General features: G+C 36.7%; 1 protein-coding gene across 1 annotated transcript; it reads left to right on the top strand.

Moving 5' to 3' along the window:
• Positions 1-1,717: 1,717 nt before the first annotated feature.
• On the top strand, positions 1,718-25,458 carry LOC110056779 (cilia- and flagella-associated protein 337-like). Its single transcript, XM_020763315.2, has 37 exons — positions 1,718-2,126; positions 3,424-3,477; positions 4,495-4,578; positions 5,979-6,044; positions 7,132-7,200; positions 7,560-7,676; positions 8,093-8,152; positions 8,326-8,408; positions 10,425-10,517; positions 10,827-10,872; positions 11,376-11,422; positions 11,843-11,896; positions 12,699-12,737; positions 13,098-13,198; positions 13,692-13,886; positions 14,280-14,322; positions 15,138-15,243; positions 15,669-15,744; positions 16,292-16,370; positions 17,106-17,205; positions 17,421-17,527; positions 17,691-17,770; positions 18,597-18,651; positions 18,935-18,980; positions 19,570-19,629; positions 19,840-19,920; positions 20,187-20,280; positions 20,421-20,513; positions 20,878-20,936; positions 21,056-21,125; positions 21,370-21,435; positions 21,799-21,838; positions 21,999-22,093; positions 22,473-22,645; positions 22,987-23,039; positions 23,864-23,929; positions 24,387-25,458. Exons 1-37 carry the CDS (start codon positions 1,785-1,787, stop codon positions 24,538-24,540), a joined length of 3,246 nt encoding a protein of 1,081 aa, XP_020618974.1. The 5' UTR covers positions 1,718-1,784; the 3' UTR covers positions 24,541-25,458.
• Positions 25,459-27,065: the final 1,607 nt, after the last annotated feature.

Here is a 27,065-nt window from a genome sequence, read left to right as displayed (position 1 = left end):
GCATCTGCAACATTACAGTAGTTCACTGAAAATAAATCGTTTTGCAATAAGTATCCAGATTAAAATGGATTACAGCTGATTGAGAAGTGCTTCCTAAAGATTTTGCCAAGAGACCAAGTTCTCGGCAGTTCTCTCAAAGATTGAATTATTCTTGATTGAATCAGTCTTTTTATTAGATTCCACAAACATCTGTGTGGGACGAGTACCAAAAGAATTAAGTGAAGTGTAGTTATTATTTCTTCCCCTGGAGTAAAATGCCAAAAAGGTTTGTTCGCGACTTCCAGCCTCTATGGGAAGATTCATGCTGACGTCATTGCTTACATTTTTGCTCATTTGCATACGGCTTTGTGTACAGAAGGAAACATGTCAGATATGAATTGACTCCAGGAAGCTAGAGAGCTAGACGAACTTAATACATGGTGAAATTTTTAGCGCTTTGGGTGTAATATTCAAGGAGAAATTGTCTTTCAAAAACTGCAAAATGTCTGGGTGGCAAAAGCGCTAATAAGCTCACACATTCTTTGTAAAAGTTGGAGTTTTTAAATCCGTGTTGCACGGAAAGTATTCAATACGTCAGGCTCATATTCATTGGCAGAGTTAATCGCACTATGAGCTTTCAATATTCAGAACTGATTTATTTGTAGCCGTCCATCAGAAACTGAATTGCTTATGCTAATGAGGCAAGTATTGTAAACAAGGATTCCCCTATATGGTCATTCCTCATTATATAAATCCCCATTCCCGCTCCAAGAGCCTGGGAATAAGAATGAGAAATCCTCAGGGGATACTCGGGGGCGGAGGCGGGGAGATTCGGAAATTTCTAGTGGCGGGTGGAACAGTAGTTTCAGGAATTTTCCAAAGAAAAGACAACCTCGCAAAGGGTACCAAAATTTCCGAACATTTCTGACTGGGAATTTCTGTTCCATTTGATTTCCTCCTGGGTTTTTCGGTTGAATGGTTCGCATTTGGGAAATTCGATCAATAATTTTTGAATTGTCTGGAAACTTTCCTAGGAAATTTTCGTACCATTTGCATTTAATTTCAAACACATTTTCAAAACTAAACTAATCTATTGAGAGACATTTTCCCCTTGTTGCTTGAATTTCAAATAGCTTAAAACTGACCCTTGTTTCAGCTATCGCATTTTCGCTCCATTCCCCTTCAGTACTAATTATTGCCAAGGTAAAGATGGGTGTATTTTTTGAAAGGGTGGCAGTTAGTTGAAAATTCTACTGACAGCAGTTGTAATGTGAATATAAAGCCAAACTTACCTCAGTTCACCAGGGACTATGGAAGATAATTCAAGAATAGCTTTTTTGCTTTTCCCTTTTTTTTTCTTAGTTTTCCTAGCCCCTCGATAACTTTGCCTAACGGAAATATTTGTCTGTATTGAAGAATTGAAAAGAAAAAAAAATTAGTCTGGCAAATGTTTGCACCTTTTTTGCTATTTTATTTTTTCCACTGTCTGCTCATAGCTTTCCTAGCTCCTGGCCTGATGAAAGTCAGTTTTTGCTTTATTTTTTGTTGCAAAATCATAAACCTCGCACGCTCGGTTACAAAAAGGAGAGGCTTGTTACATGTAATGAGGTGGAAATTTTATTCTGGAAAGAGAAGTGAAAACTTAGAGGAGGGAGAAAACATTCACTGAATTAAAATATGTCAGCGCTCTGATGAGATGGACCAAAACGGTTGTCAAGGGACCGTTAGCAACGAGTCAGCCAATCAGCACTTAGTTTCTCACTCGTTCGAGCAGCAAAACAGTTCGAACACTGGTTGTGTTCAAAATGCCGCCAGTAAAGACGCAGAAAAAGGTTCGTCCTTCCACCGCTTCGGGGGCATTAGAATCTCACGAGTTTGTTGACTTACTGGACGATCTTAGACCAGCCACTGCGCCGGGGAAAAATTTACTGGGACTCGATCCTACGTATGTTACTTCGAGACATCATGTTCCTGGGGTCCCGATCACTTCGAAGTTAAGAGGAAGACAAATTTTTGGTGGCATACCCGAGAATGATTTGAAAGGAGCACAAGGAAGGAGAGCTACTTTGGGTGGCTTGGAAGATGTCGAGGAACATGAAAAACCAAAGAGACCAGCCACTGCCGTCGGAGTTTCAAAGCAAATCAAGGTAAATTGTTTTTCAATCTACAGCTTGTGCATGCAGAACATCGAAGCATGCAGAAGGGTTTCGAATGTTGAAATTTGATCTTTCCCGCCTTAGAATTGAACACTGTTATAAAGAAAAAATTTTTGGTGTCTGTATGCGGAGTCTAGGTATGCGATTGTGGAAGTTTTAATAATTCACACAGTCTGTTTTATTCATTACATCTCAATATTCTTTCATGTGGCTGTTCCTACACGTTTGGTTTGACGACTTCAAGAAAACAACTTCATTGTCTACACGCGCTCTTGGTGCAGTTTTCTTATACTGAATCTTAGACTTTGTATATATTATTTCCCTTTTGTTATGATCGTGGCTTATTTTTTTGTAATCATGTTTATACTAAATTTCTTCTGTTCAAATGGATGTTAATTCAATGAGCTTTGAAGTTGTTCTTGTTTCACTAATTACTAAGTGTCAATAATGTTAATGAATTCCATTAACGAAATTTAAAAATTCTCCGTGAAAAGGAAGAATAGGTGAGTTTTGTTTTCTGGAAAGAAAGTGATAACTTCACATACATATATATACTTTTTTTCTTGTGGATCAACAAGGGCAATCCTAACCAACAAACATGTTACAGGGCATTGAAAATTTACATTAAATTCCTTGAAACACCCCATATCTTAATATTTATAGCTGTGTTGATAAGCTGTTAATAGGACAATGTGATCAATTCACTGTCTGTGATTGGTTAAATTTTTTTTGCGTCGTTTACAATTCAACACTCCCTAGAAAATTGTTTGTCCTATTTTAAAAGTGGCATGGCAATAGTAAACTTTTGTTGATCCAATTTCAAAATTTCAGAATTTTCTGGTGACTCACAAATTTAGTCTCATTTTCGTCTTGGAGTCTAAAATCTTTTTTTCACATTTTTCCAGGGTCTCGGCATTCTAAATCCTGATGCAACTCTAACCGCCAGTCGTTTAAGCCTGGTTCACACTTCCAACATAACACCGTAATGACTCTGACATTACAACATAACAAAAAGATAAATAGATCTCTTCCTTATGCTGTTATGTTGTGTTGTTCATGTTGGTGACATTTAAGACAACAACATAACATCCTTTTTATGTTTGCGTGGCAGTTTCCATTATGTCATTATGTTACAAGTGTGAACCAGACCTTACAGTAGTGTACAAGCTTTTATTTATTTATTTTTTTTTATTTCAGTCGTAAAATTATGGTTTAGGACATTTCTTTCAAGTCATATATACATGTAGTTATGTACATGGTTGTATTTTTTTTAATCCTGATTATCTAGCTTGAGGACAGAATTACTCTGGACCACTTGAATAAAATGAGGCAAGCTTTTGAGGTAAGATCAACTCTGATCTGTGAGTCCTTATCAAATCAAATCCCTGCGTATAACATACATGTAATGCAGATTAAATTTCAAACTATCTATCCTGTGAAGGTGCAATTGCCTTTCTTTCTGTGTCATCAAAAATATCGAATACATTGTATAGTTACTTGTTCTGGGTATATCTTCAGTCAGTCATATATGTAAGTCACAGTTCAATAATTGGACTGGACAATTATTGTCCAGATGAGAACCACATGTACAGCGCTGGAAGATTTTGGAATTGCAATGGCCACCTTGGGGACAGAAGAAAAGTGATCGTTGTAGTGAGGTGGTCTTTATGGGGAGGTAGAGTGTAACATGACACCAGTTTTTTTTTTCTCAGGCTCAACACTTTTATCTTTAAAAAATGCTTAGTGTGGCATGTAAATGTGTTACACAATCAAACTACATGTATGCATATCGGTATGGATCAAGTTTTGTGACCTTTTCCAATAAAAAAAGGATTTTGTATTAACTGGCCATTGTCAAGAGGTTATTAAATGGTATTTGAGGCGTACTTTAGAGGCAGTTGCAGTTGTGGACAGATGGACGTTGCAGAGAAGTTAAAATAAGGGTGAATGTAATTGGACCGTCTGCTTGGACAAAAAAGTGGCCGTTATAGAGAGGTGGCCATTAGTGGAGGTTCAACTGAAGGGGTGCATGGGAAAAGACCCTAAGTGACATCTGATAGACTGCAAGATTCTCCTAGCAAATTGCTTTTCACTTCCTTGTACAGAAAAGGAGAATTTGACATGAGATCAAGAGTCACTTAGGGCTTTTTTCCAAGCACCCCTTCAACTGTACTTGGAAAGAAACAATATTAGGGCTGCTGTAATCTTGCTTTTGGATCACAAAATGCATAAAAAAATCATTGAAAATAAGAAGAACAACAACTTTCTTTATTTGTACTTTGCATTTTAAATTATTTACTTCACACTGTATTATGTCATAAATTATATCATAAAGTCATTATTGAAATTTTCTTCATAGGAAGCGGACTCAGATGGTAATGGCACTCTGGATCTGGAAGAATTCAAAGATGTTATCACCAATCTATTTCATTTTAAATTCAAGGTTTGTAATATTCTCAATAAAATATCTCCGCGATACCGGCGCAATGCTCTACCGACTGAGCTATGAAGCCACACATTGAGAGCATCGCACCGGTATTGCGGAGGTCAAGGTTTCGAATCCCGGTGAAGCCCTGATTTTTTTCAGGGTTCTTCTTTCCAATTGCTTAAATTGGAAAATTTACTGCAATGATCATTCTTCACTTTCATCTACAACCGTAGTTCAAGTATGAATTATTTCATATATACTTCACGTCACAGAATCATTGTGTTTTCGATTTCACGTCACATCCAGCCTTCGACCCATGCCCTGTTAAACTCAAAAGTAGTCCACTCCATGTTTTATTGTTGTACTGAAAAAAAATGGTGTTAGGTGCACTTTAAGGTGTTGCAGAATGGGCTTTTGATCAATTTTTGTAATAGCTTTTTGAGATGAAAAATTGAGAACAAAAGTGGAAATTGATTAGGAATAAATTGCCTATTTGTTCCATGTTCACCTATAACATCAAGGGCCCATTAAACAATTCTGATACAGCTGTAGCATGTGTTACAGTCACAACCATTATGGACAGCCCTGAGGTTCTTACTGCCAAGTTGATGTTATTACCTTTTCTGTCAACTGAAAGTAGAAATTAGTAAATAAGTGTGATTGTTATCTACACAAAATTACCGTACATTAATACTACATGTACATGTATACATGTATGTGCTACCTTCTTAATTACTTAAGAAGACATTTTACAGCCCCCTTGGAGCAAACAAGCTCAGCAATCATTTTTCCTGCTCACAGAGAGAACATCACATTTTCTATCTCATGGAATGAACTTGACTCTATACTGTTAGTAGCAGTTGATTCATTTGGTGAACACAGTTTCAATTACTTGTACTCAGTACATGCAAAATTACTACATTAGTATAAATTTAATGCGGTGACCAGCGTTTATTTTGACCCTGTTGTCACAATTAGTGCTGCTACAAACTGCGATAAATGCATAAGAAATGGAAAGACTTTTGATTGGTTGTGATTACATTGTTTTTTACCATATATGGGTAATAAGTGTTGTCACCTGCTGCTTTCATTTCAGACTACAGTTTAAAAAATTTAAATAATTAGTAAAGTTGTTTTTGTGGTCTTTAAATTTATTGAATGCCAGATGCAGGTGTTCAAAATGAATGCTAAAAATTATGATTGATGACAAATTTCATACTGTTTTTTATTGGAAATGTGCAGTGAATTAAGTTTATTTTCTTATGTAGACAGACTGTCCAGTTAGGATAGACAAAGTTTATTTTTATCTAGTATATTAAATTTATTTTACAAGGACATGTCATGGGTACCATTTGGCCTCACTGGTCAATTTTAATTAATGTGTGGGATTCTTTATTTTAATTCCATGAGCACAGAATGAAGACCAGGTTACTGCTCTTTTCATGAAAATTGATTCTTCATCAGATGGGGAAATAAACTGGGTAAGCTTACTTTTCTTAATTTGTCGCATCAAAAGTGCTTGTTGTTGGCTAGGCAACATAATAATTGTTTGTCCATGCTTATTGCTGTTTGCGTCAATTGTTTGAAATGTGAAGTTGTGAAGTAATCAGCTGATGTGAGACATGCTTGACACCTGCTGGGTTTTTTGTCACTATGTTTGTAATAACAAAAAATTATATTTTACAGTTATGTAAATTTAAACATTGGAGACTGCATTTTAAAACCTTTACTTATTAACATTGGGGGGAACAAATGTACATGATTGTATAATATGTTAAATACTCACAGCTTGAAGGTAAATTGTCTTCTAACTAACATATACATGTAGCAGTCTTTTTACTTTACAATTGTTTTATCTTTAATCTTGCTGTAATCTGGTTTTGGTGGTTTTGGTGAGAAAGCATAATTTATTAAGTCTAATGGTTCATGAAGTACATGAAGATCGACTGAAATATATTTTTTGCCGATGTTCAATGTTAGTAAAAAAAATATTACCATTACTTGTCTTATCTGGTTTAAGAATAAGAAATTATAAGTTCTATGGGTTCTGAGCTTTGAATTAAAGTACAACACCCTAGTTACAGAGTGCTGTGAGACAAGCAGTGGTGATTGCAGTTTGCCTGGTCTGTTGTGTCTTTAAAACTGGGAAATTTAAAATTCCTTAATCTGTCATGTATCAACTGTGTTTAATTTAGAGATGAGTTGCCTTCAGTTGTTATAAATTTAAGACAATAAAATTAGATGTGTATTACATGTGATATAGTACATATTAGACTACATGTAAAAAATGTATACTCCTTGCATATCTGATAATAACACAGACAGAGTCACTGCCACACAGTTAATATCTTAGCAAGTAAAAAAGCTGCGGCCATTATTTCAAATTGTGTTTTCAAGATGGTCAGGAACATTATATCATTACTGCATTCTTGGAAAGGATACATCTTCATGTACCTGTACCATCCCTGCTGTCATATCTTCAGCTGGAATCAGATGCATTCTTTTTGTTATGTTTTTTTTGTTGTTTTTTTTTTTGCATGATATTTTTTCTTTTCTTCCCTGGATCAGGATGAATTCTGCACTTTTATGCAGCTTGAATATGCTGAGAAAGAGGATTCATACTTACGTTCTAAAGAGGTGCGTGAAAATACTGTACATGTGTTTGCTTGAATGTATATTTCATGGATTTGTGTGGAAAATCATGCCTAGGAATAAACTCCTGAAATCTCTTAGTAATCTAGTCAACACGTTTTAAATTCAGTCAGAAAAATTGCATTTATTTTGAAAATAAAAGGTGCAATGCTTTCAAAAAACTAATTGGTTTTAAATTTTTGCAGAGCTTGTGTAGCCAAAGTAGTTTAATTTATAGTTTAATATTGTGACCTTAGATAATGTTTCACACTACACTGTACAGCCATAAAAGAGTTTTAGAATCAGAATAAATAATTATACATTGGGTAATACATGTACATGTATATATATCTGTTATTCCACAGACTGCTTTCACTCTGCCTGCGATTATTGCAATGAGTGAAAACTCCAACTCATCTCAGAGGGAACATGTTATACGACTATGTAATACGGCAGACAACAACTTCCTTGTCGTCAGCAAGGTACACTTGCCATTCCTTTACTAGTATGGTAAAAGGTAAAGACTGCATGCGAGCCAAGTGGCCCATCAGGCCGGAGCTTATCCCGGTTTCTGTAGCATGAAGCGACTAGGAGTATTCTACTCCCCCTGGATGGGATGCTAGTCCATCGCAGGGTTACCCCCAGCATTAAGTTCGCCGGTACCCATTTATACACCTGGGTGGAGAGAGGCACTGTGAGAGTAAAGTGTCTTGCCCAAGAACACAACACAATGTCCCCGGCCAGGGCTCGAACCCGGACCGCTCGATCCGGAGACGAGCGCACTAACCATGAGGCCACCATGCCTCCCACTTACTAGTATGGTAGCAGCACATTATTCCACTGGGCATAATAAAAAGTGTTTCTTGTTGTGTTTCTAATAATTACTGTTGTTCTGCAGGATGGTCTTGTCTCATTTTGGTCCCAAAATATGGAGTTTAAAAGAATGAAACATGCTCATGTGAGTATTTATAGTCATTATCTGATAACAGGCTAAAAAGATACTGTTAAATCATGTGTTTCTTTATTGATTTGCTTTTGTTGCTGTTGTTGTTGTTGTTGTTTTTTGTGGTTTTATTATTTGCCAGTTGAAATAAGTTTTTAACAAACACTTGTTTAATACATTATTCTTAGGTTGAAAACTCAACTAAGAAAACTAAGTGGATAACAGATTTTGTACTTATGCCTCATTTCAACAAATTTATTATTTCAACAGGGTAAGTTTAGTTAGTATTCTCATGGAAAAATACAACTTAACTAAAACCATTTCTAGGTGTCCACCTCTGCTTGACATTTAACAATTAGATTATGAGCAGAGATTTCTATGAAGTGATAGATGATGAGGCCAAAGGCTGAATCAACTATCACCTCATAGAAATCGAGAGTGAATAATCTAATTGTTTTAGTAGAATTCTAACTAAAATTAATGCAAATAACGGTTTCCAATTATTTTTCTCCACATTATTGAACTTCAGGCTTTAACAAAATCACACGTATTGAATTGTCCTTAGTAATTTTGCAGTTGTTTACGCGTGTGCACCCGGTTTTTCAATAATTTCACGTTTTTAAAGTCAAGAAACCGTCAATTTCCTTTTTTCAGTCATCTCAGGAATTTAATTATCTGTTTACATGTAAACTTTCTTCCAAAACTTCAGAAAAAGGACAAAAAAGTCGCATTTTTGGACGATTGACAGCTACTGCACTCTAATGGCTGATAGTATACGAGTAGCTTAGCCAATCAGATTGCCGCATTTGCATTAGTATACTCATAGAATTCTACTAATATAAATTAGAGGGTCATAAAGAGATCAACATTTAAAACTACATGTACAGAAATACTTTGTAATGCACTGCATTGTGCTACATTGTCATGAATCAAATAAATTATTTATTATTTATTAATAATTTGAACTTCATAATTTACAAATCACTCTACATTTCATCACATTGCATAATATAATGTTATACACAGATTTTGCTTTATAATTTAACTTTGTATTATTTATGTCATGTCATTAAATATCATACCTTATGTGTACTAGTTTAGTTCATATTAGATTAATTGAAGTTATATTATTATATTATATTGTATTGTATTATTATATTATATAATATTAATTGTTAGTAACTGTTCTTTTTCACTTTTTGTCTTATACCTTGTTTCCTAATTAGTTAATTTATTATAATACATGTATTTATGGCTTTTTATTTATAATATAATTTAGTGAAAGTAAAGAATGATCAACGCAGTAAATTTTCCAATTTAAGCAATTGGAAAGAAGGAGCCTGAAAAAATCAGGGCTTCAACGGGATTCGAACCCATGACCTCCGCGATACCGGTGCGATGCTCTACCAACTGAGCTACGAAGCCACACATTGGGAGCGAGATCAATTAATTGAGTTCATATCTTCCCGTAAGGAGTGAAATGATGTGAAGTATATATGAAATAATTCATATTTGAACTGCCATTGTAGATGAAAGTGAAGAATGATCAACACAGTAAATTTTCCAATTTAAGCAATTGGAAAGAAGGAGCCTGAAAAAATCAGGGCTTCAACGGGATTCGAACTCGTGACCTCCGCGATACCGGTGCGATGCTCTACCAACTGAGCTACGAAGCCACACATTGGGAGCGAGGTCAATTAATTGAGTTCATATCTTCCCGTAAGGAGTTCATATCTTCCCGTTCATATCTTCCCATAAGGAGGATTTACTGCGTTGATCATTCTTCACTTTCATCTACAACGGCAGTTCAAATATGAATTATTTCATATGTACTTCACATCATTTCACTCCTTACGGGAAGATATGAACTCAATTAATTGACCTCGCTCCCAATGTGTGGCTTCGTAGCTCAGTTGGTAGAGAATCGCACCGGTATCGCGGAGGTCACAGGTTCGAATCCCGTTGAAGCCCTGATTTTTTCAGGCTCCTTCTTTCCAATTGCTTATATTGGAAAATTTACTGCGTTGATCATTCTTCACTTTCATCTACAACGGCAGTTCAAATATGAATTATTTCATATATACTTCACATCAATATAATTTAGTGATAAATAATTATAATTATAATATTTTTAAATCAGTGGCTTAAATTTATCTTTGATTGAACCAGTTTGATTTTGCTTTTGAGAACTTTTAAGTCAAAAGTAAATTAAGTTAAAACCAAAGCAAATATATAATTATTATATTTGTAAACAACTAATTATTTTTAAATATTGCTTCAATAATAGGGATAGGGAAATTCAGTTCTTTGAATTATCGACATTTGAGCCTTACTGCCAAATCACTGGCTTAGAGACAACTCCCTTACGAGTTGATTATTGGTAAGTGAACGGAATGGAACCCAACTCTTTGCCCCTTGCTGTCTATGATGCCCTTTTAATGCCTCCTGCAGTAAATCCTACCATATGTCAAGTGGTATCAATGTTGTTTAGATACTTACCTCTAGATATGAACCATGGCTCTGCATATGATACATGTAATAATAATATTGATCTAAGTATATTTTGTAATAGGCATAAAGAAATAGGCATAAAGAGAGTTTTACATTCATGTATGATAAATGTTCATTAGTGTTTTAGTACATGTGGCTTCATGTGGAACACAGAATAATTCCAAATCTTTCTTTCCAGCTCAACAGGACAAGATGAGTGTATTATTCTTTATGGGGACAGTCAGGTATTCATAGTTTTACAATTATACGTGTATTAAACAAAATAAATGCAATGAACGTATTTTCTAAAATTAATAGTTTCACTATACTAACTTTTTCAGGAAAGAAATATTTAATAAGTAGTTACTGTCAGACTATGCTCTTTAATTAATAGCTATTATTTTTTAGTACATGCACTTTACTTCTACTTAGTAGAGATTCCTTTTGTATTAAAAAAATAATATTCAATATAATATTTTATGTTATTTTTATTAATATATAATGCATCAATCATCACAATTCATAACAATTTCATTGTTACCATAAAGATTCATAATTTCTGGAATAGATGATTATTTATGATGTGTTGTGTGCACATATCAGTTGGTAAAAAAACATAATGTTCTGTTCATATGTGTATGGTTCAATTGAAATGTAATATTTACTATGCATTAGTTTATTTGATATAATATTATGCAGCCATGCAACATTTTAGCATGTATTGAATGCGAGCTATTTTTTTTCTTAGGGATGTGTAAATATATTTATTATGAATTCTGTGGGAGAGACATTAAGGTTTGTTTTATTTTCCACATGTATTCTTAGATAGAAATCTTTATTAAATGAAAATCATTATAACGTATTGGTTAGGGAGAACCATTAAATATGTATTACATTGTACTTAAATATTAATTATTTATTTAATAATTATTCTACAGAGTTAAGGAATTATTCCTTAACTCTGTAAATCACTTTGACATGTTCTTTTTCTCAAAATTTCAAGCCATTGTTTCAAAAAGTACTCTGGAAACTTTTAGCTTTGTTGATTTAATTTTCAGCAATATTTTTGTCCTATTCACACACATCAACTGAGGTATTGAAAACCTGAGCTTGTACAGGAACACATTTTTGTTTCATCCATTAATTTAGTTAGAAATGTAATAAATACCTTTCGTGGAATTTAAGAACTTTAACATTCTCATTCTTGATTTGCAGAAATTGGAAGAAAATGCCAAAGGTTGAAGGAATAGCTAGTGTAAATATAGATAGGTATGTACAATGATCATTACACATGATGCATTATAACAATGCTTTAAAACGATATAATTACATTCTGTCTTTATTCATCTATTACCGTGTGACATTCCTTATCGAGGGCTGTCAAATAAACCTCTTCATCACAAGTCAACCAACCGGCAATGGCATATTTGTATAGCTGGGTTTATATGAGAATGTTGTCAAAATTACATACATACATACTTTTGTACGGCACCCCCTTGAGGACCCTTCCAACATACATTAATTTAAAAAGAAAGCTATTTGCGGACAATAACAACGTAGAAATCGTGCTAAGTATTAAGTATGGAAAAGAAAAAGAAAAAAACTAAACTACAATAGGTACATTACAAGGATAAGAAATATTTACAAATTAAAAAGATCTTTAAAAAATCTCTTTTTAAAAAGGTTCATTAGTTTACAAACTATCAATTTCTCTGAATTCCTTTGGCAAGTTGTACGTCTTTGCACCACAACAGGTGACTGACCTTTGGCCAGTCGTTATTCCGCACTTCGGCAACTCAAGGTCGTTTTATTGCCTGGTATTTCTTAGATGCACTTTTGATTGCATCTGAAAACGATCACGAACTCAAGATAGCTTGGAGTTTGGTTGTTCATGCTTTTATGTACCATTACTAAATCGTTAACGAGCACTTCGTTCTAAACTGTGGCTCGTTTATATTCACACGATTGTAATAATACCGTTAGAAGCCATTTACATGTAGTGATGGTTGACAGGGGCATTCAATAATAATTGTATTGTGCATTTTAATCAGTGAGTTCTGTTTTTTTACAGTGTTGTAAATTCTGATAATGCAAGATTTACTTGCATCAGGTAAGCACTTGATTTCTGTTTGTTGCATTAAGTGGTGTTTTTCATGAACGATTGAAAAATTCAGATTGTAGCAGATTTTGTAATGATCATTCATTGCTACGGCAAATATACCAATTTCTTCAGCTGACAATGCAGTGAGGCTGCTGCAATGTGTTATTACAATAATTTTTTTCACCTTTTGTTTTTTTTTAAATTGCTGTGAAATTAGTTACATCTGTCATGTCCAGAAACTAGACTGAACCAGTTTTGGAATTATTTTTATTGCAATCATTTTTTATTGAAGTGACGTGGTGACTTTGCGTAAAAGAAATGAAAAACTCAAGCTTGAGTTTTGAGTGCTTTTGTCACTCCATCCTTTAGGTGGAAGGTTCATGCAGACTGGGTCTCGCAGCTCAAGTATTATGACTCTTTGAGAGCAGTCATCTCGTGTTCTAATCACCCAGACACTGCCTTGGTTATCGGTAAGTTATGTTACGATGGTTGATAAAGTTTTCCTCTCTGTTGACATAATAATTTCGCTAAAAGAGGTAAAATAATATTATGTACAAGGCTAAAAACTATAGACAAAAAGTTATTAATAGAGTGAACAGTTTCGAGTTATTGTCACTATCAGGGTGAAAGCCGTCTGCGGTTATGCACAGTTTTATACTTACGTTATTCCGGCCCGCAGTTGTTCCCTTGGTATTCTAAGCTGCGTCACGGTTTTTGCATCTTGAAAAGTTTAAACCTCAACTTTTCAAGTTCGTCGTTTGTAATCCGTGTCAATCTCCTCCATCCTCAACCATCCTTGTTCCTTTGTGGTTTAGTATTATCTTTCTGGTGTTTTTCTGCCTTGTAAACTACTATTTTTAGGTTTCCTTCGATATAACAGTAATTTGGTCCGTGGCCAAATTAACTAAAAATACCGTGACTGAGCTCCTTTTAGCTTAATTTTCATGTTGTTCTACTTCTTAGGTCATACAATGGGCAGTACACATGTAGAATCACAACTTCGAGATCCCACGGGCGCCTCAAAGAAAGTGCAAAACTCAACTGCTCGTGATATGCAACCGAGGCGGCGTATGGACAGTGATCAAACTGTGTTTAAAGTGTACAAAGGAGTCAAGACTTTCGACTTTTGCAAAGAAAAGAACGTGATTGTAACTGGAGGTGAGATTATATTTTGTCTGATTCGATATGCAACCAAGAGTCAGTTTCTACATTCACTGTTCTTTTGATGCAAGCTCTGTAATGTTGCGGCGCAATGTTCCAGTATTGATTGGCGTTTTACTGGAAGCAACTTGCAACTTTCAATTCAAATTTACTTGAGCAAGTTGCCCGCCCCCTCAGGTAACCCTCCCAGGACGCGTAAATGCAGGATTGGCCTCAAATTTAGCCCCGTTAAAAAGAGTTGGAGTAGATAGAGGCTAGAACGGGTCGTTAATTGTGTTGCTAAAAAAGACGCAAACCCTACACCTTTAATCTGCGGTTGAAGTCTAGATGTAGTAAACTAACTATGGGCCATTGTATTTAGAACTCAGTTAAACGGTTGTTTTCTCACAGGAATGGATAGGCTTGTCCGGTTATGGAATCCTTATGTTCCAGGGTATGTAATTAGATACTCAAGCGTTATGAATTGTGCGTACTAGTTCAAGTTTATAGGAACCGTTTTGTTCGTGCAAGTTGAACCCCTACAAAACGTGCCATGATTTACATGTAGTGCAACTGAAGCGTAATCAATTTGCGAAATATCTTTTCTAGAACTTTAACAGAAAGTAGAAGAAGAAATGCATTTCAAATGCACTGAAATCCTCATTTTCTTCCAAAATGGAAATAGGTACTGATGGCCAAGGCATTTTTTCACTTATTTTCGAAAGCCTACTTTGTTTTGCGATTCAGATTCATTACGTTTTGTCTCCTCACTGTCTATAATGTGATATTTTTGGCCGAGGCTCACTGAGGTTCCGTCCACACTATACCGGAGAAATTTGAAAACCTTTTTTTCATTCTGAAAACGCATCAAATGTTTTCCTTCCACACTAAGTCGGAGAAATTTGAAAATGCAACAAATCACCGGTCATTTTGGATTTGTGTTTGAGGAAAACTCGGGCAGGGACATCACGTGATTATCGTGACGTCATCGTTTTAGGAAAGCTTGTTTTCAAAATGTTTCCGTTCTCACGAAAACGAAAAGCCGGCGTTTTCCAAATTCCTCCGGTTTCAAGAGCGTTTTCGAAAAGCTCGGTTTTGGTAACGGATTAGTGTGGACGGTAGGTATAACCGGGGAAATAATGCTGCGCTTTCAAATTTCTCCGGCGTAGTGTGGACAAGGCCTGAACCACGGCCTGGTAATATATGTAACGTTTGTGGTAAAAATGTTTTCATCCGAGATAATTGCTCTTTTTTTCCTTTTTTTTTCAGTAAACCTACGGGTCTTCTCAGGGGACACACAGCGCCAATATTTCATTTATTTATTTGTCCTGAGGACGACAGAATATTCAGTGTAGCTACGGACAAAACAGTCAAGGTATGCCGGGGTATAAGGGTATAAGGGGTAATAAGGGAGACTAATGAAACGACAGTATTCCGTGGAATGTTTATGTGTGGTAGTTCCTCGAGAAAACTTGAAAATGTGCATCAGAATGTTTTCCTTTTTGATCAATGAGAGGTTTAGATCGAAAGATGTTGAGGTTATTTATAGCCGAAGGTCAAATTGCTTTTAGCTAATCACTCCGTTTGAAGTTGTATTCTTGTGCACTCTAAAACCTCGTGCGAGATTGAAAGAGTTTTCAAATACCACTCGTAGAGTAAATCCTTGATAGCCCTCGTATTTAGACGATTATTAAATAATATTATTTGATGATATCTGATATTCAAATATTTGAAGCCAAATCTTGTTGTGAAATCATGAGAAATATCTCTGGTAACAATTCTCTTTGAATTAACACATAGGTGTGGGATCTTCACGATCACACGTGCTTACTGACTGTCCGTCCCAAGGCACATAAGATCAGAGGCGACCTGGCTGGTAAGTTCTCCAAACACACTTGAAAGAGGTTGAGATATAATTGTCATCTAACTAATAAACATACAGTCAACAACACAAAATATTTTGAAAACAAATTACGGAAAATTTTTTAGCGATAAAGAAAAACTGTGGAATTGTATACATGTCAGTCATTGTGAATTTTCGCCGTATACCGTGATTTTGGATAGAATACAGTTATCCCCTTTGTTACACAACCTAAGAATTATTGTTTTCTGATTGTGGGGGTAACGTATGATGTCATAGGAGCTAATTATGACGTCATAAGATTCAAAATGCGGTTCGTGGTAGATTCCAAATAACTCAAAATGGCTGTTATTTTTCCTAATTTTTCCGAACAATTTTTAGTTTTAACTAAGACGGTAACATTTCTAAGAATTTAACAACGACTTGTTTCTAGATTAAAATACATCGACTCTTGGCAGGAAAACTATTGTCACTGTCTAGTAAATACTTTTCCCTTAAGCTGGATTTGACTGTAAGATAAGGGGATTTTTTAAATCAATTTCTTCGTTTCCGTTCTTTGCAGCCATTCATTACAACTACTCTAGTAGAGGCCTTGCTGTTGCTACATCCGAACAAATAGCTCTTCTACCACTCAAGAGCAGGTAAGAGAAAAGTTCTCTGGTAAAGTCTGTGTCGGACCAAGTGGCGCACACAGCCGGAGCTTATCCCGATTTCTGTAGCATTAAAAGAGTTCAGTCACAGCATTCTAAGTTATTTTGGCCACGTACTAAATTACCTTTAAATATAAAAAAACTGAAAATAGTAGCTTACTAGGATAGAAAAACACCAAAGAGATTATAATAAACCATAAAGGAGCAAGGATGGTTAAAGAGTGAGAAGATTAACACGGATTACGAACGACAAACTTGAAAACTTTAGGCTAGTAAGCTTTTCAAAAAGCGCAAACCTTGATGTAGTTCCTTTTAAAGTAACTAGTAGTATATCTTTCTCCCGCTGGATGCGATGCTAGTCCCTCGTAAGGCTACCCTTAGCATTAAATTTAGCGGTACCCATTTATACACATGCAATTTGCTATTTGATTTTGGGATTAGCCAGGTTATAGCGCAACTTAGAGACCCCAGAACAAAGCGCACTCCTGAGACGTTTGTTGTTTTACTAATCCGAACAAATATAAAATAGCAACAGTGTCATGTGTGTAAGCAATAAAGAGGAGAGTTAAACTTATAAATGAGCGTGGAATAGGATGCGGTTTCATTTTGAACAAATGACGGTTTGGTACGAAAAGCCAAGCAGGAATAACCTACGTTGTTTGGTGGCCAGTTTGCAACCTTTTTATTACAATATTATCTCGCACGTAATGGATATCTTCATTTCAGGAATTCATCAAAGGACATGATAACAACTCATAAGGAGCCAGTCATGTGTGTGAGGTACAACAAAAGCTTTAAACATGTCGTCACTGCCTCGGAAAGCTCGGTAAGTTGGAAGCAAATCGTATTCTGTTCTTGTTTGCTTTCCCCAAAAAGTGATCCTTGTTTTTAATGCCTAAAATGCAATGCGCGGGGATTGGGAAAGAGGGGGCGGGTGGAGTCTGGGGTAAAGCAGTCCCCAGTCCCCGTGTATAAGCTGCAAACTGCTGTCATAGAATCATTCGTTTACTGATGAAACGAACTTGTTTCACTCGTTTGCAGGTGATAAAAGTGTGGGATTTGGAAACGGGACGTTCGGTGTTTGAATTCTCTCAAGCTCATGGAGATCATGCCGTCACTTGTATGAGCTTTGACTCTACAGAGAGAAGGTGAGAAAATATTTTTCTGGGAACAATAACATTTTTTCAGTTGTTTGTGTCATATTTCCTCGAGATGAAGCCTGTTCAGTTGTCTTCCTTTTTCAGATCTGCAAACATACCCTCGCTCGCCGTAGACTTACTGTTTTATAATCTAGCTTTGTTTTCTTTTCAGATTAATTACAGGCGGTAGAGATGGCAGGCTAAGAATATGGAACTACAACAATGGACACTGCCTCAGAACACTTGAAAAAAGTAAGATTTTCTCATTTCATAAATGATGCGTTGATGTACAGTGGGAATATTCAAGATAACGTTCAGTTTTTCACGAGTTCAATTCAGTCTTTCATCTTATACCGTGCATTTACCAAACGATAAAATGTCTGGCTGACTGCTGACGTCTTAATGATTGTAGTATTTATTTTTCTCTTTGCATTTCTTGGCCAATCATATGTGACCACTTTGATTTGTCCTCCTCTCTTGCATTGAGGTAGTTGGCTTATTAATTAGCTGAATAAACAAAGTCGTTGGAGAAATCAAGGGGTATACTGTCGCTTCCATCTAAGCGTGGACACGTGACGCCGAAACATGCTCTAATTGGGTGTCAAACGTGGCATGATTGGTCATCAAACATTTGAAGTTTTGCGGACCGTAAAGCGAACTTGAAACCGGGATAAGCTCCGGCCTGATGGGCCACTTGGCTCAAAGTTCAGAACACGAAATGGTGAAAGATTGAACATTAAAGATTTCTTCAGAGAAATTGACCCTGACCTGTGTCAATATGCATACGCCTTTCGCGAGAGTGGTTTTACTTCTGGTATAACCATGAAATATTGCCTGGAGTAAGACTTTCAGAGTCTATCAGAGCGCGAAAGTTCGCGTTACGGTCTCCTGAATTTCAAATGTTTGATGACCAATCATGCCATGTTTGACACCCAATTAGAGTATGTTTCGGCGTCAGGTGTCCACGTTTAGATACAAGCGACGGTACAATACTTGCCTAACTTACGTTAAGTATTGCTGTATTGGGGTAGCAACTTTTACCAAATTTCATCAATCTTCCTCCCGTTGGTTTTTTCAGAGAGCGATGTTGACGAAGTAGCAGATTTAACCTACCTGGTCTTAAATAAAAACAGGTTAAGTATATGTAGATAATTATATTAACTCACTTACTGTTCAACTGTTTGTTTGAGCTTTGGCATGTTTGAAATGTTCTTTGACATGCGCAATCAGTGTACAAAAGTTAACAAGAAGCTATCATTTCTTTGGAATTCCAGATATAGCATCAAAGATAATTATACCACCTCGATTATCGATTAACTTTTGGTTTCAGCTTTGGCATGTTTGAAATGGTCTTTGGCATGAGAACAATCAGTGTACAAAAATTAACAAGAAGTTTTCATTTCTTTGAAATTGCAGATATATCATCTCTGTAGGCTGGGACAGAAGAATTAACTTATTTTCTGTGAGTAACTTCCCTTGAAATTTTATTCCTTGCATTATGTCTGTCTGGTGAGAGGTCTGACACCCTTGTGTTGTGTTCTTGGACAAGATACTTTGGTATAGACGAACTGTTAAGGAAAACCTGACAAAATAGGGCGGGGAAGCCCTGAAGTGCGCATCAGTTAGGTCTGCATACGAGCCAAATGGCTCATCAGGTCGGAGCTTATCCCGGTTTCTGTAGCATGAAGCGACTAGGAGTATTTCTACTCCCCCCTGGATGGGATGTTAGTCCAACGCAGGGTTACCCCCAGCAATAATATCTCCGGTACCCATTTATACACCTGAGTGGAGAGAGGCACTGTGAGAGTAAAGTGTCTTGCCCAAGAACACAACACAATGTCCCCGGCCAGGGTTCGAACTTGGGCCGCGCGATCCGGAGACGAGCGCACTAACCATTAGGCCACCGCGCTTTATCGGGGTGGGGGGAGTACAAAGACTCCAAGCGGCTTCACGCAAACGCGGGAGTGCTTCCTGAGCAGGAGTACGAGACTTATGTTCGTCACTTATTTGTTTCTTGTATGAGGTAATGATGTTGTTGTCTTTTCTTGTAGGATGATAATGAAGATTTTCATCACGTTCAACACCCTTATGCTTACTGGAAAGACGACCTGGTAAGGAAAGAGACATCACAGACACTTGCAACATATTGTTATTGTTTGTCAGAAAAGCGTCAGTTATTGAATTAATGTCATGATGCTGTTACTAACTGCCATTTCCCGTAAACGATGCTTTCATTTTTTCTCAGGCTGTCTCGGTTCTGTATACAATCCTCGACCGCCTTAAGAAAGTTTTATAAGTGAAGCTTTTCTTTGTTGATTCAGGTCAACGGACATAAGGAGGACATCTTGTCGATAGCAGTCAGTCCACCAAACCTTCTGGCAACATCAAGTTATGATGGAGAGGTACGGTACTACAGTTTCCCAATTGTTTTAACTTTGGTCTTTCTTTTCTTTGGCCTAATTGAGAATTGAAGGACTCACAACGTAAGCTAACTATTGTCATACGAAAACCTCACCACTCTTTCTGGCTGTTTGATGAAGTGAGACCAGTTAGTCACAAACTCGTACTTCGTGAAACTATTGGCATTTTGAGTAGCTGGATTTCAAGTGTTTTGCCATTAGATCGTATTAGACTGAAAAGTAATTACACCTTCTCTGTTTCTTTGTAGATAATCATCTGGAATCAGATTTCAGGCCATATCTTCTGCCACATACATTCACCCCGTGCTTCCAGAGAGAACGGGGAGATTTCCTCGCGAGATCGTAAGTGCTCGTGATTTTGTCCAGATTACAGAAAGTTAAATTGCCCCGCGTGGCTTGTGGTCATCTCCAACCCCAAAATAATTCCTTAAATTTGTGTTTTCATATTAAACTGGCTTCTTTTTCTGTCCTTTTATTCCCAGTGGATGGTGGAAATGCCATTGGTAAGATTTTATTCTTGAAAGCAAGAGCCATGAAGAAAGATGCCGCCACCTTGGTGGCCAGCGGACCACAAGGTACTGTGTGTAGTATTATACACCAATGGTCTCTATTCATTCATTCATTCATTCACTCTTTGAGGCGATCTGCATTTGGAAAGTACTTCATCATTAGCTAAATGAACTCCTAGACAAACTATGCCCCTTATAATAATGAATATTGATAGTGACAAAAAAGGTACAGACTAACGAGAAGAATAAAATAACTACGCTGGCAGTTTTCTATCACAGTGGCACGTTAACCGTCATCTTTGTTAATTCGTATCAAACAACGCTTCTGTGAGCATGTAACATTTATGTCCTAGAGAACCAGAACGATCAATCTGTACCAAGTATAATTTGGATGTAATTTTTTTTTCTAAAATACAATCTTCTGTTATAGGTCTGGTTCATTTCTGGAATATCTACACAGGCGGAACTCTTTATGCTACGTTTTGTCCAGTATGTAGACCATTTCTGTCTTTATTTCATTTGTGATATACTAATTAAATAGACAAGCATTCAATCAAGTAGACAGCAACGATTTTTCTTCTTATCTTTGTTGTTGTTGTTGTTTACAGTCCAGGAATGGTGTAACAACCATGACGTCAGTTGCCAAGGATACCAGACTGGTCACCGCTGATTCGGCAGGTTTGTTTTTTTTGTTGCTGTTGTTGTTGTTGTTGTTGTTTTTGTTGTTGTTTTTGTTGTTGCTTTCTTTTGTTCAGCTGTAGTTGACGATGATGATGATGATGTTGCTGTGTATTTGACACAAGTATAAAATCATAGAAATGTTCAAGTTAAGTGAAGTCTGTTTTTCATTGCCCAACAGCACAGTGCCGTGTGGATTTATAGCGTTTATTTATTACATTTCTGTAACATTCTATTTATTTAGGTTTCATCTCCATCTGGGATGTAGAAGATTACTGCATGAAGACAAAAACAACTGAACCTCCAGAACGTGAGTGTAATGTTCTGTTGAAAAATATTGAAATATTGTTTATAGTTCTAAGGCATTCTACTTAAACTGAAAGAGAGAAATTATTCAACTAAACATAACAGGCTTAAAAATCCCCACTGGCGGGAGGCAGACCAGTTGGCTATTTACAAGCATGACTGATGAGTCGAACTAGGGTCTACAGAGAAATAACTCCAGCTATAAGTGGTCAAAGCGGGACTTAAACCCGTGTCCGGCGCCACTCGGCCACCCTGCTGCTAATGACTATGAAAGGCTTGCAGTGAAGGAAGTTTTTGTAACATGATGTATTTTTATGTTTTGTAACCTTGGCGAAAACCTCCATGGAATGCAATGTTTGTCTTTCAGGTTTGTTTTTCTGGCGTGCCCATGTGCAGAGTATTACAAGGTAATTTCACGCTTCTTGCTTCATCAAATGTTACAGTGTAGGATTTTACAACCCCTGGACAGACACTGCATGAAACTGCGCGGTACTCAGTTTGCTTTTTGGAAAGTGAACAAGTTTAATCGTTACCAATGCTTATGGAATTTTTTTTTCTGTTTTTCAGTATTGAGCCAGTAGATATTTGGAATTGTGAAATTCTCCTGACAGCTTCTTTAGACTGTACCGTCAGACTCTGGACCATGGAAGGACATTTTGTTGGTACGTCTATTCGAGGGGATTTTTTAACTGAGAAAAACTGTTTTGTCGCCTCGCGTGTTACAGGAAGACAGAATTTTATCGAGTTTATCTGTTATAGTTTTGTTCTTCACATTATAGGCAAAATTCAGAGTTACTGTGTACCTCCCAGAATTTTGCAAGTTTGTTTAGCAATACACCTTCTTGAATGGAACGACGCAGGTAGAGAGAGCGGAGTCTTGCATATGCAAGAAAACAGCAGAATGACGCACTCGAACCGAACCAGTCGATCCGAAATCCAATGCACTAGCAATTAGGCCTCCGCGGCCATACTCGATGTAGTATGCATATATGAAACCAACGATGTCATTGATAACACTTTCAACTTTTCTGTTTTCTAAAGGAACTCTTGGTCAACCTAAAATCTGGGACATTAGGAACCCGGTATCTTATCAACACCCCATGGCTCCGTATGATGTGTTGGTGGACCCCCATACTCTGCCAAATCTTCCCAAGAAATATAAACATGAAGAAACAGCGCCAGATGACACTAACGATACTGACATAGAAAATGAGGTAAGTAACTAGAAAAACGACTAACATAATTTCCGAGAAATTTTGCTTGTCGACGCCAAGAAAGTATTACCAAACATCAGTTGATCAAGATAAACCTCATTCTTTTGCATTACTTTCAACACTAATTTACACAGTCACACGTTCACAAAAATCCTTTCATCGAAGACTTTGTCAGTTGATCGTTATTGCTATGTAAAGGACGTTTTGCTTGCTCATAACGTAACGTCAAGTCGGTGTATTATAGTTTGTTTTTTTTTTTTTTGCTCGTTAAAGTTCTCTTCCCACAGTGAGATCTGACAAATAAAATGCCAAATCGAGTTTTATGTTTATGCTTATTGCAGTTGGACTCCCCAATTCCGTATGTTCCAAGTTTTCAAGCAAAGGATTCGCTGGTGTAAGTAAACTAAGATTATGTTGCGGGAGTTAGAAAATATAATCTTAGGCCCTGTCCACACTACCCCGAAAGAATTTGAAAACGGAGGTTTCACTTTGAAAACACATCGAATGTTTTCCGTCCACACTACACAGGAGAAATTTGAAAACGGAACAATCACCGGTCATTTTGCATTTGTGTTTGAGGAAAACTTTGGCAGGGACATCACGTGATTATCGTGACGTCATCGTTTTCGAAAAGCTTCGTTTTCTAAATGTTTTCCGTCCAGACTAAAACGCAAAGCCGGCGTTTTCAAATTCCTCCGGTTTGAAGAGCGTTTTCGAAAAGCTCCATTTTCGTGACGGATTAGTTTGGACGGTTGGCCTAACCGGAGAAATAAAACTGCGTTTTCAAATTCCTCCGGCGTAGTGCGAACGCGGCCTAAAGCGAAAGACCATATCGTCCATTTCAGTTATGTGTACAAAGAGGATAATGAATTGAAAATAAAAAGTGAAAAAAGCGCGTTGTGCGAAGGGTTATGTAAATACAAGATGGCCTGGTATGTCACGAGTGAGCAACCTTCAAATTAAAAAGATTGGTAGCACGTTAGCTTTATTGGTAAGGTTAATTTTAGCTTTTATTCCTTTTGCTTCTTTTGTCACCAAATTTGTTTACGTATCTTTGATATTGGGGTCTTTCAATTTTAGCCTTTATTCCTAATGCTTCTTTTGTCACTAAATTTGTGTACGTATTTTTTGTATTGGGGTCTTTCAATTTTAGACTTTATTCCTAATGCTTCTTTTGTCCCTAAATTTATTTTCTATATTGGGGTGGTCCATTTTTAGAATTGACGAAAAAGATATTGCGGCAGAGTTGAAGAAGTCGCCTTGGAGGGAAGGATGTGGAAAAAGGTGAGAACTGAAGTAAATAAGAGAGATATAAAACATATTTGTTTACATACACAAGGAGCAAAATAAGTGAGGCTGTGCGGAATGGAAATCATTAAACTCAGTCAAATGAGTAATAGCAATTCTTATTTTCTAAAATTAAAATTTAGTGGATACTTAAGGAGAGTGAATGAAACTCGTGTAGAGAAAATCCATCTTGGTTCCAAACTTCAGTTTCTTCCAGTCAGTGGGCCAATTCCGAGTTACCTTCTGCCTCTGTTTCAAAAGGATTCCTCGTGCAAAACATTTCTCACGAAAATAAGTTTGATTTGCATGAAACGTATTTTCATAACAATGGTTGCGCAGGAACACTCGTTTTGACACATAGGCAAAGGGCAAGCCGGAAATGGCTTATTAAGGAAGTATGACTAGAAAGGTTAGTTTCATTGTACAACGTTTCATTGTTTGCTTACTATTGCAGATTACGCCACGAGAGGCTCAAGAAAGTTCCTAGAGATATGGGCGGACCAAATGCCTATCAAACGTTGACATGCTTTGAGCTGGAAGACACGCCTCCTCTGCCCAACCCCCCCTCGTCCTCGTCCATCGATGATCCGTTTGATATTAGAATATAAAAAAGTATTTTCAAATAGTGGGACAGTGATGCTAAACGTCTAGTTGGTGTCTCTAAAAGCACAATTTTTTCACGACCGAGAAGTGTTTTGGAGATGTATTAGAGAATTACAGTAAAAACAATATGCGAAATGGGACGGGATAACTTCAGATTAAATTGACTTACACTTTGCTTTACTTTAAGAATTTCTGTCCCACGATCTATGGCCTATACCCGTCTAACTATAATTCAAAAAATAATGTCGACCTTGAAATGTTATTTATTTATTTTAAAAAAATGGCACGGAACTCTGAACTGGAATATATGGTTGCCTCTGTTTTGCGAAGAGTTTGAGCACCAATGTAGAAGCGTTTTGCCGCGGCTTACCAAAATGTCTGAAATAACTCAAACTTTGCTATTTAAAAGAATTTAAACTTTTCTCTCTTTCTGATACGAAGTAAATGAACAGTGCAGCACTTTTACAACAGAGTAAGGTTCTAAGCTTCGCGTCTAAACGATATACAGAGATTATACGAGTTTGGTAGTTTAACAAGGTAAAGAGGGTCTTAATTTTGTGGTTAATATACATAAAAAGTGGTCTTAAATGTCTGGCCTAAAGAGTGATACAGTGATATAGACGAAAATGTTGAAAATCAGTAGCGTGGGTGTTGACTAAATCTTTATTGAACGTGGAGCCAAAAATTGTAGGTCTACATGTATTTATTCTTTAAGCAGGCAATGTTTGTATTTCTTATTTCACAGTCTAAATAATTATTTCGATCAAGCCTTTTTTCAGTGAAAGAAACGAGATGTTTTGTAATAGAGCAACTGGTATGGAATATGTTGTAAATAGAGTGAGTGTGAATATGACGGTGGATCCGCCAAATGTTTGTAAAATCGTCTCATTGAAAGTGAGGAATAAATCGACTCTTTCCAAGAACTGTTGCCAGACCTGTTTGATTAATAAGATTAATAATGATAATCATCATCATATAATAATAACAATAAAAATAATAATAATAATAATAATAATAACGAAAACAATAATAGTAATAATAATAATAATAATAGTAATAATAATAGTTCATTTATATTACTCCAATGTTTGTTTGTTTGGTGGTTAATTTATTTGTTTTTGTAGTGCCCTGTGTGTTTTCGGTTTTAAAAGGAAGGTTTTACTGTAAGGCTAAAAGTTTAGCGAACGAAATGAACTCTCCATGCCCATGTACAGTTAAACCTTGCATCTGTTTACGCCCTCTCTCGACGTCGAAGTCGCCCAGTCTTCACCCCCGAGGGGGGGGGGGGGGGCTGGGGGTATTCCGAGAAACATTAAGTGGGAGTATGCGGCCCGCTTCCCAAAACCCTTACTCTACTTATGACCAAAATCTACTATTTTCAATAGCCTATTTATGACCTGACCCTAAATCAATACCCTGTTTCAGACCTGCCTTATATTTAGTTCTCTAGTTCAGACCGATGTTAAAGGCATCGTGAAGGGCTTTTGTTGATCGGTCTTATCGATAATGATGAAAAAGTAGTTTTTTCTAAAAAAAAAAACATTCCCAATTCAAGACCAGGGTGCAAAAACCAGACCCTATTTATGACCAAAACGGCTGACAAACCATGTCCTTTGGGGCCGCACATACTTTTATGGCCCATAAAAGGGTGTATCCCTGCGGGTCTTCACGCGCTTGTAAGTGAATATCAAATGGTGTTTTCTTACAAGGACAGACCAGACGAGAGTTTTATTTTTCTCTCCAACTTTGACTGCCAGCTGTAGTGGCCTTTCGATGGAATTTCGACCAGCTGGGTTTTGAAGAAAGTTGACGAGATCAGAGCTTGCGCTTGCACGACAAGCACATGATAACAAACGTTGTTCAGGTTGTTTACTTTGAGCTTGTGTGATCGCTCCCTTTGATGATAGTAGAGACTTGACGAAAATTATCTAAAATATATCTAAAATTATTATAATTACTTATTTCTAATTATTTTTGTTTTTGTATTTTTTGTCTAATGTCTTTTAAATTTTGGAGCTGGACAATCCAGGGGTTGCAATGAAGCTAACTGGTGAAACCGGTTCTTTGACATAAATTGAACAAAAAGCACCGTTACTATACTTCTGGCAACACTACTCGCCAGAACACAAGCCGAATTAGGCAGACTTCTGCCCTATGGTAAACTTAAGGGAATGGATTCCCATTGCTCTAAATGAAAACAAGCTGCTGCTGTCTTTCCGAAAATAGTAGCTGACCTTATTTTACGTAGCCCGAAAACTTGACATTTTCCAGGATTTTCCCCGAAATGATAGATAAACAGGCATCGTATTTCTGAGATCTTGAAAGCTGGGTGTAACAGAGGGTATCTAAAGAGAACTGTACGTTTTCAGCGCATCTGAATGGAGAGATTTTTGGCGATAACAGAACTTTAGAAAAGATAATTGTAATTAGGTTGAGACTTCCGCGGAAAGAACGAGAAGGAAGTAACGCATTCAGTGCGCTTGCGTGACAGTAACAAATTTCGCAATCCATATTTGGTATAACGACTCCG

The sequence above is a fragment of the Orbicella faveolata genome, unplaced genomic scaffold (genome assembly GCF_042242905.1).
Source record: "Orbicella faveolata isolate gen_17 unplaced genomic scaffold, um_ofav_v1 contig_35, whole genome shotgun sequence".
In the NCBI taxonomy this organism is placed as follows: Eukaryota; Metazoa; Cnidaria; class Anthozoa; order Scleractinia; family Merulinidae; genus Orbicella; species Orbicella faveolata.
The sequence above is the reverse complement of the archived record's forward strand: the minus strand, read 5'-3'. Positions and strand labels throughout refer to the sequence as shown.

Coding starts and splice junctions, on each gene's coding strand:
- LOC110056779 (XM_020763315.2), top strand. CDS start 1,785: ATGCCGCCAGTAAAGACGCAGAAAAAGGTTCGTCCTTCCACCGCTTCG. Junction 20,937..21,055: donor TTTATGCTACGTTTTGTCCA/GTATGTAGACCA, acceptor TGTTGTTTACAG/TCCAGGAATGGTGTAACAAC. Junction 21,126..21,369: donor GGTCACCGCTGATTCGGCAG/GTTTGTTTTTTT, acceptor CTATTTATTTAG/GTTTCATCTCCATCTGGGAT.